Source organism: Loxodonta africana, chromosome 1 (assembly GCF_030014295.1).
Source record: "Loxodonta africana isolate mLoxAfr1 chromosome 1, mLoxAfr1.hap2, whole genome shotgun sequence".
NCBI lineage: Eukaryota > Metazoa > Chordata > Mammalia > Proboscidea > Elephantidae > Loxodonta > Loxodonta africana.
This window is the reverse complement of record NC_087342.1, coordinates 141,888,116-141,899,545: the sequence shown is the minus strand read 5'-3', so window position 1 is coordinate 141,899,545 and position 11,430 is coordinate 141,888,116. Positions and strand designations below refer to the sequence as shown.

At 37.7% G+C, this 11,430-nt stretch overlaps 1 protein-coding gene across 11 annotated transcripts in view; it reads right to left on the bottom strand.

Moving 5' to 3' along the window:
- The window catches only part of BCKDHB (branched chain keto acid dehydrogenase E1 subunit beta), a 285,086-nt gene that overhangs the window by 148,127 nt on the left and 125,529 nt on the right, over positions 1-11,430 (bottom strand). For all 11 annotated transcript variants that reach the window (XR_002784887.2, XR_002784890.2, XR_002784886.2 and 8 more), the window contains 2 exons: positions 9,447-9,544; positions 7,498-7,608 (listed from right to left, as the gene is read on the bottom strand). Coding sequence is in view for 7 of the 11 variants with exons in the window: in XM_064288324.1 (XP_064144394.1) it covers positions 7,498-7,608; positions 9,447-9,544 (209 nt within the window). In the remaining 4 variants the exon portion in view is untranslated. The remainder of the gene's footprint in view (positions 1-7,497; positions 7,609-9,446; positions 9,545-11,430) is intronic.

Below are 11,430 nucleotides of genomic sequence, written 5' to 3'. Positions count from 1 at the left end.
ACTCAGTACTGAAGTCACTCATGAGGTTCACCCTTCAGCCAAAGATTAGATAGGCCCATAAAACAAAACAAGACTAAATGGGCACACCAGCCCAGGGGCAAGGACCAGAAGGTAGGAGGGGGCAGGAATGCTGATAACGGGGAACCCACAGTTGAGAAGTGGAGAGTGGTTACGTGTCGTGGGGTTGGCAACCAACATCACAAAACAATGTGTATTAATTGTTTAATGAGAAACTAATTTTCTCTGTAAACCATCTAAAGTGCAATTAAAAAAAAAATTCATTCCTCAAAGGTTACATAGAGCTGAGATTTTCTGAGAGTTCATTTCACTTTGCCTTTCAGAATAGATGAAATGGTCCTATTCTAATGAGAATTCAAATCAGTAATTTCTATATACCATTAAAAAATGGACAACTTTTTTTAAAAATCAATAAAACAAAGCACAAGGTCAAAGGGAAACATTTAAATAAATGTTTTATTTAAAATAAACTAGTGGATTTATTCATAAAGCCATATTCTAGAGTTACTTTTTAAACTTTTGTATAAGCACCAACAATAAGAAAAAGCACCAAACTCAGAAAAGTTCAATATTATAACAATTTTCATGGGACACTGTCAACCTTTCTCTTGTTGATATCCATAATAATCATTCAGCAAGTATTTATTGAGCATCAGTCCTATTCTAGGAATTGTTTCAGGTACAGTGAACCAACAGACAAAAATCCCTGCCATCACAGAGCTTACCTTCTAATAGAGAAAGATCAACAATATAAATAATAAAATTACATAATACGTTAGATAGTGCTAATCTCTACAGAGAAAAAGAAAGAAAAAAATGTAAAAGGGAGTCTTGGTATGAGGGGTGGGGTTCAAAACAAAACAAAGTAGTCAAGGAAAGCCTTAATGAGAAGATTATATTTGAGTAATGCCCTAAGAGATTAAGAGTGAGCAATGGGGTGTTTGGGGAAAGAGCATTTCTGGAAGGATGCATGGGCCAATGGGATGTGAAATGTAGTCAGGTCAGGTGTAGGCCGTGGTAAGGAAATTGACTTTTCCACTAAGTTTAATGGAAAATTAATGAGGCCTTTGAGAACAGAAGGGAAATGATCTAACTCACGTTTTAAAGGTTCAATTCTGCCAATGGGAAGGACAGGTCAGAAGCAGAGACAGTAGTTAGGATGCTACAGCCAAAACCAAGATGAGGAATGCTAGTGGTTTGGACCAGGGTCAAGGATAACAGCAATACAGGTGGTGGTAAGATTTTGGCTATACTGTGTAGGTAAAGCCAACAAGATCTGATTTTGGATTGAATGTCGGAAGGCAGGGCATGAAAGAAAGAGAAATCAAGACTCCGAGGTGTAACGTTGTTAATTGTTGTCGACTTGATTCCAACTCAGGGGGAACCCGTGTGTGCAGAGTAGTACTGCCGCATAAGGTTTTCAAGGATGTAAATGCTCTGGAGTAGATAGCCAGGCCTGTCTTCCCAGGCACCATTGGGTGGGTTCGAATTGTCAACTTTTTGGCTAGTAAAGGTATAAAGGCAACTCATATTTATTTCAATAATTAACACAAAATCTGATCGTCATTTAAAGTGTAAGGGTGTAAGAATTACAATCAATTTTTTTTTCTCTGTAAACATGTGGGTATCACCTACACCGCATCATTTTTTCTTTTCTTTTTTTTTTTTGCAGTGCACATGTAGTTGATTCTGCCTAAGTTAAATGACAATATGATGTTCGAAATTTTGAGTTTCTTTCAAAGCCTGTCAAAAGTTAAACTCTTTTCCATAGGCAGCTTCTCTGAATTTCTACTCATTTAAGAAAAACCTTTCTTTCAAGTTTGACAGCACCTCAAGGACTGTCAGCATTCTGCTCAGCCACTGCTTTGTTAACAGTGCAGCTCACTTTTTAACTCATTTTGAATGTGGTCTGTATCTCAGCAGGAAAGTCCATTAAAGCCCACAACGCTTAACCACTGTTCTTACTCCAGGGAAGGCTTGGGAAAGAACGGCTCTACTTATGAGCTCCTGTTTTACATCAGTGTGACAGCTGAGCTGGGTTATAACGAGAAAATGAACAAAGGGTACGGACAGGGCTGAATGACAAAAGAAACTCCTCCTGGCTAAAACACACCAAAGGTTCTTCCTGAGTCTATAAAAAAGGCCCAGTACAAGCTGAAGTAAAGGAAACTAATCAAAGGGAGGAGAGTGCTTCTTTTAATTTTAACACATATGGAGCCCTGGTGGCACAGTGGTTAAGAGCTCAGCTGCTAACCAAAAAGGTCCGCAGTTCGAATCCACCAGTCGCTTCTTGGAAACCCTATGGGACAGTTCTACTCTGTCCTGCAGGGTCACTTTGAGTCAGAATTGACTCCATGGCAATGGGTTTCATTTTATAACACATATACATAAAAGTGCACGTAAGAATTCAGTTCAACTGATTTTCAAAAATTGAACTTATGTAACCAGCACCCAGAACAAGAAACCATTACCAGCAACTCAAAACTGAACTCCCCTCCATGCTCCCTTCTAATTATTATCTGCCTAATGGTAATCACTGGCCTGACTTCCAACACAATAGCTTTATTTTGTCTATTTTTAAATTTTATATAAATGGAATCATACAGTATATATTGAGTCTGACTTTTTTAAGTCAAGTTATGTTTGTGAGCTGAATACACAATGTTCCATTAAATTTTTATTTCTGCCCTGAGAACAGAACTAGATGGTACCCGGCCACCACTAACGGTTCTAACCAGGGCTACAAGAGATGGGCCCTGATATAATAGTAGACATAATGTGGGGCAGAACCTCATATTCTTTAAAAAAAAAACTACTCCACTGGTTGAGACTGGAGGATCCTCCAGATTACTGGCCCAAGATACTCATCAAACTTTAAAACAGAACTAACCTCTGAAGTCACCTTGTACTAAATAACAAGTTGGCTCAACAAATAATGAATATTACTGTGCTCCTTTAAAAAACCGCCTATATGAGACTAAGGAAACTCTGGTGGTGTAGTGGTTAAGAGCTACAGCTGCTAACCAAAAGGTTGGCTGTTTGAATTCACCAGGCACTCTTTGGAAACCCTACGAGGCAGTTCTACTCTGTTCTATAGGGTCGCTATGAATCAGAATCGCCTCGACTGCAACAGGCTTTTTTCGTTTTGCTTTGTTTTGTTTTTTTACGAGACTAAATGGTCAACAAATACTTTAAAACAACAGAATGTAAGGGAGCAAGGAAACTAGAGTAATGGAAATAGAACAACCTGAACAGAAATTATGAAAATGTTCATGCATTGTGAAGAATGTAACCAATGTCACTGAGCAACTTGTGTAAAAAATGTTGAATGGGAACATAAACTACTATGTAAACCTTCACAAAAAACACAGTAAAATATTGTTTTTAATTTTTTTATTTCCTTCATCCTCATTGCAAAATAATATTCTATTTACCTATTATTTATCCAGTTGACAGGCACCTAGGTAGTTTACAGGTTGGGGCTATTACACATAGTGCTTCTATGAACATTCTTGTGCTTATTTATTTTGTGCATTTCAGTTGCATATACACTTGAAGTGGAATTTCTGGGTCACAGGACTCAGGGAGATACTGCCAAACAACTTTCCAAAAGTTATGTACCAATTTATACTTGCAACATTAATATATGAGAGTTTGGGTGGTTCCATAGCCTTGCAGACACTTGGTATTTGAGGTATTTTTCATTTTAGCCGGAATGGTGTGTCTTTAGTGGTACTGCATTGTGGTTTTAATTTGCATTTCCTGATAACTAAAGAAATAAGCAACTTTTCATGTTTAGGAGCCATTTGGAGATCTTCCTTTGTCAAGGGCCCAACCAACCTTTGCCTATTTTTCTGTTGAGATGTCTGCCTGTTTCTTTTTCATTATAAAAGTACTTTATATTTCTGGCTATGAGTTTCCACAAGCTTCTTCAAATCTTTGGGCTGTCTATTTACAGTCTTATTGGTGTCTTTTGATGAATACATTTTCTTAATTTTAATGAAGTCCAATTTATCAGCCTTTCTATTGTTCTATTTCAGAAGTCTTTACCTGCACAGATTCCCCTGTGCTTGCTCCCAGGAGCTATACACTTTTTTCCTTTCACAATTAGATCTGCAATCCATCTGGAATTGACTTTTGCATGGTAAGAGTTCAGATACATTATTTTCCACAGGGATACCCAATTGAACCAGCATGACTTATTGAAGAGACCACCTTTTGCAATGTCACCTTTGTCCAGAATCAGATGACCAGTGGGTCTGTTTCTGGACTCTAATCAGTTCCACTGGTCTACTTTTCTATCCTTACACCAATACAACAATGTCTTAATCACTATAGCCTTAAAATAGATCTTGATATTGTTAATTAAACCCTCTGGCTTTGTTCTTTCTCAATATTGTCTTGGCTATTCTTGACCTTACAATTGATTAACATGGTATATGCTTCAATTTATTTGAGTCTCCTTTAATTAATTTCTCTGAATAATATTTTGTGATTTTCTTTGTAAAGTTCTTACATACCCATCATTAAATTTTACCTAGAAAAATTTTTGATGCTATTCTAAACCCAAACCCGCTGCTGTCAAGTTGATTCCAACTCACAGCAACCCTATAGGACAGAGGAAAACTATGCCACAGGGTTTCCAAGGAGCAGCTGGTGAGTTCAAACTGCCAACCTTTTGGTTAGCAGCCATAGTTCTTAACCACTGCACCATAAGGGCTCCATAACAAAGCTAAGTGTCCAATTAGCTCTCTTTTGCTACATGAAGAAAAACAGAAGATGTACCATGATCAGCAATGAAAAGAGTTACAAATAGACACAAAGTAATCAAGAAACGACAAGCTAGCTTTCACTGTCCCAACTAGAAGGTCATCATCTAGAAAAATAACATGATGAATGCATCCCAACACAAAACTAAAATAATGACACTATCAGGTCAGGTTTCGTGCATCACTTCTCACTAGCGGAGGTCTCTAGTCTCCTCTATCATCTTTCTCAGCAGGAAAGAGTCCTGCAGAAACTGGATCTACATTCCAGGATCATAAAAATATGCAACCAGTAGATTTAATAAAAGAGCACTCCATACAGATGGATAGATACAAATAAATTTAAAATGTCCCCTTCTTTCTTCCTGCATCTCTTCTTTCTTTGCCTTCATAGTCACCGATTTAAGGTGTTATTGCATATATTTTTTACTGTAAACTGCTACAACTCCTTTTGAGATGCAGAAGGGATATAAATAAGTAAATTCAGTTCTAAAAGTCCTTGCCCGAATCATCTATCAATAACCTCCACCTCTCTATGACAAAATATCATATCCCCATGCACAGGCACTATTCACACTAAAACTACAAACCTCAGGATAAGTGAAGGTTATTGTAAACAAGAAGCCTGATCTCGTATAAACACTGTCAGCTTCAGTTTAACCATAATTAGGAACATTTCCCTATTGAAAGAAAACTCTGTGTCTGACTTGATTTGATAATGCCAGCAAAAAGCATTAAATTATTATTTCCATGCAGTTAACAAAAAAACTCAATCTGAAATACTGCTCTTAATTATGGCAACTACAAATATAAAGGCTCAGAATACTGTTGAAACAATTCATAACCATGTCAAGTGTCAAGTGAGTCTATAGAAATATTTACTGTAACAAATCTTAAATCCTGTACTAAATTATAAAACGATCTTCACCTAAAATCATCTCATCCTACATTTCTATGGCAGTGGTATCTGCAGATTATCTTAATGTAACATACCTAAGAAACAATGCATGAAAGCTTGAGAATGCCAAGGCTCTAAAAAATAGTGAATGTAAAATATCCCAGGTCTTGGGACTCATTTACTATTGCAGCAAATCAAGGAAAAAGCATAATACGTGTAACTGTTACCTAAACTTTAAGAGGTAAGACCATGACAAAAAAACAGCCTAATCTTCCTAACTGGATTTTTTGGGTTAATCTTCCTAATACCAATATGGCAATAGATGCACTTTGGCTTATCTAGACATTAATATAATGGATATCAGTTGTAGACAAGTAAATGAGAATTAAATTATATTCTTGAAAGAATACTATGTGAATCCTATTCATAATAAGAACAATATCAATTTAATCAGGCCAAAGCTCAAAGCTCAAGAGACTACTTAGATTAAAAAAAAACTGTAAATCAGCAGCCAGAATCACACAACTTGACATGAAAACTGCGATCCACACTATTAAGGCGATACAAAGAGTGATTTCTTAAAAATAATCCATCCCTATCTCTTTTGGAGAGAAGACAAATGAAAATTCAACCACACCATTTACCTGACTGAATTAAACCTAGCTTATCAGGCCATAACCAATCAGAAGTTACAATCAAAGATGATCTCAATATCCCTGATGTGCTTCCTTCTTTGCTCTACTCCATTATTCACACAACTCAGCCCAAGCTGGCTGCATGAAGAACACAGTTTTGTAATATTTTAAACAAAAAGAACTATAAAGACAAAAGAAACGCTAAAGTAATTCATTTCCTGAGCATCAAGCTGATTATACAGCACACATTCTTTTCACACTGCCAACTTAAAAATTTTAAATAAGTTGAAAATGTTCACAAAGCTCACATTTGAAAACAATTCTTTGCAAACATTTAACAAATATGGCCCAAGATTCCGAAGAAATGACATTCTATCAATCATGAAATATGTTATACAGGTAGTCCCAAACTTACGACGAATTAGTTAGGATGAACTGCACTTAGGACTGTCTGTTTTTGTTTTTTATATCTTAGCACAATATGTGCTACATACAGTATTGCAGTGCATAATTTGCTGATGTTATCATTCTCTGAAGTTCACTCACAGATGTTCAACTTTATGATTTACTGTTCAAAACACTGCCATATAGCAGAGGAAAGAAATGCTGAAGAAGAGATAATGAGGAAGAGGAAGAAGAGAATTTGTCAAAAAATTTTATAGCGAAAAGATTAGCTGAAGTTTTTTCTAAACTAAATCAGAAGCTTTAGTTGCTTGAAAACATGGACCCAAACACTGATCACTTTATTAAAGTTAATAGGCAGGTTTGGGAAGTAGTGAGATGCTATCACGAAATACATGAAGAAAAAAAGAAAAGGAACGTACAGACAACTCTACTAATTTTCTAGCTAGAAATGCCATCCTCATTCTCAGGGATAATCCAGATGATCCACAGCCTTCCTGAAGTCCAGTTACTACTGCAACTGACAAAATGCCAACGTCATACAACTCTCTTTCATCCTCCAAGTAAATTTTTAAGATTTGTGTATTTTTTTAAGTATGTATGTATTAAAATGTATGTGTAAGTTTACATGTAATGTTTCCAACGCACAAAGACGAGTAAAGACTGAATTTATGAACATATTGATAATAAAAGATAATAATGAAAACTAAAAAAAAGAATTACAACAAAGCCGTGGGAGCAGAGCCCCATTCTAAGTCAGGAACTACTGTATTCATACCTTGCAAACTGTATCCACATCCCAAGGTATAATAGTCCTCAGATCAATGACTTCACAAGACACTCCAAGTTTTTCCTGCGCCATGGAAGCCACCTCTCGGATCACATGAACCTGAATGCAGGAAATAAATATGCAAAGAATGACTACCTGGGTTCAGGCCTGGAAAACTAATAGAATTCTGACATCATTAATAGACACGGTGTTTAAAGTCAGAGGAACTGATCTGTATAGAGAACTAATAAACTTGTTTCGACAGGTTAAATGTAATATCCTGCCAAAATAATCAAATATAGAGGTCTAACAAACAGTTGGAAATACAGTCTTAGAAAAAAGAAGAGCGGTCAGCACTATAAATAGCAACTCTAAAGACATCAGCATAAACAAAACCATGGGCGTAGATGGGGTTTCCAGAGAAAGCATGTAGAAAGAAAAGGGCAGCAATCATAGAACCCTGCAGTTCATCAACTTTTAAGGTGAAAACAGAGAAAAAAGCAGTTTATTAAAAAGAAAAAAAAGTTAAAGAGAAAGAAAATCAGGAGAAAGCATATTCCAGAAGCTAAAGAAGAAAGGGCTTCATAGAAAGAATAGTCAGTATCCTATCCCACAGAGATATGGGATAAAGGCGCGATCTAACAATTACAAGATTAATGACGTTAGCAGAAACAGTTTTAGTAATTTAGTGAGAGCAGAACTCAAGGTACAAGAACATAAGGAAGTTAAGGAACTAAAAAAAGTAAAAACTAGTAGTTCAAATCGAGTGATAAAAGAAAGAAGGGAAATATACTCGTATTAAGGGAAAAGTAGGGAGGAGAAGAGATATATGTTAGAGAGTGAAGAGATACATACCTTTTTAAGAAAAGGAGCATGGAAAAGAGAAACTGAAGATGCAGGAGACATAAGGACTACTTGATGGTTTATGGTGCTGAAGAAACTAAAATGAGATGTAATTCAAAACAGATTTGAAGAGGTTAGTTATGAAAATGAGACACCTCTTCTTCAAAGACAAAAGGGAAGGGAAAAGGATTGGCAGCAGAAGTGGTAAGTGTTAAGGGAAAGCAGGTTATGAGAGTTAGTACCTAATACACTCTAATTTCCTTATGAAAAAAAGAGGTAACATACTACAGGTGACAGGGATGTGGATAAAAAAGAGGACTTAAAGAGAACAGAAAAAGTTTGTGACAACCACCATAGGCACTATCAATGAAACGGGACTTGCCAGCCAGCATGATTATCCCATTGGAAGTTAGAAACCATGAGTACTATAGTCCTCCAAGTCAAAGATAAACTGGAAAAGAGAGTAGGTGCTTGCAGTATTGAAAATGATTTTATTACCTTCTTGATACTATGCCGTAATTTTCTAAAATAAGCAAGTATTTCCTTCACATAGAAAAAGAAAAGCTCACTATTCCTTCAAAAGAAGTTGAGGTAGAAGTATAAATGAATATGACCAGAAAATAAGAGTCCTGAGCTTAACAGTTTGGAGGCAGAGCAATGTGACAAAAAGCCCTGGGGAAGGCTGATCAGTGGGGAACTTCACTGGAAAAGAGACAGGTATGGAATTCTGAGGCTACAGCAATGGATGGGTCCACATGGACGGCAAAGTAATCAGGACAGATGGCAAGAAGTGAGGTGAAAAAGCAGCAATGAGAAGTGAGGATATATAATACATGGTTCAAAAGAAAATATTTGTAATACATTTCTGTAAATCCTTAACATATTTTTAATGGCTTCACCATATACGTACACGCCTATATGTTTTCCTATGACTGAATAAGCACCTCACCTTAAGTCAGAAAATGGTACCAGATATAGATACAGCACCAAAGCCAAACAGACTTAATTTGAAATATAAAGACAACATCATTTTCAATTCTTCATAGTATTATGATTTAAAATGAGAGCTTCCAAGCATGACAGGGGCATTAACAGTTCGGACAAATGTTACTGACCTGAGTACCCCAGGCAACAAGAGTAATATCGCTTCCTTCCTGTATGACTTCAGCCTGGGACAGTGGGATGTAGTACGATTCTACAGGAACCTGTTCCACTGAATGCATAACAGGAAGAAAAATAAAAGATTAATTATTTTTCCTCCTGTGACATTTGCACATAAAAAAAAAGACCCATCAACAGATGAATGGATGAACAAATTCTGATACATACATGCAATGAACACTATGCAACAATAAGTAACAATGAAGAGTCTGTGAAACATCTTACAACATGAATGAATCAGGAGGACATTATGCTCAGTGAAATAACTCAACCACAAAAGGACAAATATTGGAGGCGGGGCCAAGATGGCAAAGTAGTCAGACACTTTCGGTAAACTCTCTTACAACAAAGATCTGGAAAAAAAGTAAAACAATTACATTTATCAAGCTAGGAGCCCTGAACATCAAAGACAGAGTTAGAAAATGGACTGAAAGGCAGGAGAACGGTGAGATGGTTCAGAAGCAGAGAGGAGTTCCTGAACCTGAATCACCAGGAATGCTCAGGCACTATTCCCGGGAGTGGCTACACCAGGCTGGTGGTAGCGTTTGGCCACACTTTCCTCAGGGAGAAACAGCCAGCCGCACAGCCTACTCACACCTCCAGAACCAGAGAAGTACGGTGCCCTTGGCAAAACCTAAGTTCTTGGGTATATTTTACTGTACCCCCAGCCCCCAAGCCAGCTTCAGTGGTTGTTGATTTCCCTGGGCCTGAGATAGGTCCTGTTGAGCAACCTGAGCCATTGCCCAGCCTTGGAGAAGGAATAAATTCACAATTGAGGGAAAAGATAATCTACCAGCTCCACTAACCTGGGGAGCCCAGGACAGAAGCAGCTCCTGTCCAGGCATAAATGGTCTGTGGACTTTGAATAACTCACCGCCCCACATGGACCTGTGTGGGGCTATTTTAGAGAACAGGCCCTTTGGCAGGCTGCAACTGTTTCAGCTGTGTGGTGGAGGGGTGGGTGTTTGCTGTCTGACACAACTTTGCCTATTAAACATGGTCCTTACCTACCCACATCAGGGGCCTAAGGACTAGTGGCTTGACTCAGGTCACCCAGGCACCTATGACAGGGGTCTAAGGATAACTGGTACCTCCCAGTCCTTACAACCAAAAGCACTGGGTGCCCATGGTCTGTCTGCAGAACACACCCACCTGTGCTCTCTAGGGAACAGGTACGCACTTTCCTCATAATCACTCGGAGAATGGTTGTCAGCCTCCTGCCTTGTTCAGAGCATGACCCCAGCTGCAACCAGATCTGGAATCTGCACCGCTCACCCCTGAACCTCTGAGACTGTAGGACAGTGCCTGTACCACACACTAAATGACCAGCTACCTGGACACCTGAGCAGAATTCATACAAGAAAAGTAAATGGGCTCCTAGGCTCATACACCCGATAACAGCTCTAGCCATTTGGTGACAGGACATTAGAGCTTCAAAGGCAAAAATAATCAAGCTAGCTCACTCAAGGAACCTACCTAGGCACATCAAAACAAAACAAAGCAATAAGCTAGGATACATTAAGCAAACATAAAAAAACATGATAACTTATAGATGGCTCGGAGAAAACAGTTGATATCAAATCACATAAAGAAGCATACGATGATTGCTTCAGTAACTTCTCAAAACTAAGAATCAAGGGATCTTCTAGATGAAAGTGCATTCCTGGAAATATCAAATGCAGAATACCAAAGACTAGTACAGAGAACTCCTCAAGACATGAGGAAGGAGATAAGGCCACATGCAGAACAAGCCAAGGAACACACAGATAAAGTAACTGAAGAAATTTAAAAGGTTATTCAAAAGCTTAATGAAAAATTGAATATGCTGCAAGAATCCATAGAGAGACAGCAATCAGAAATTCAAAAGATTAACAATAAAATTACAGAATTAGACAACTCAATAGAAAGTTAAAGGAACAGAATTGAGCAAGTAGAAGG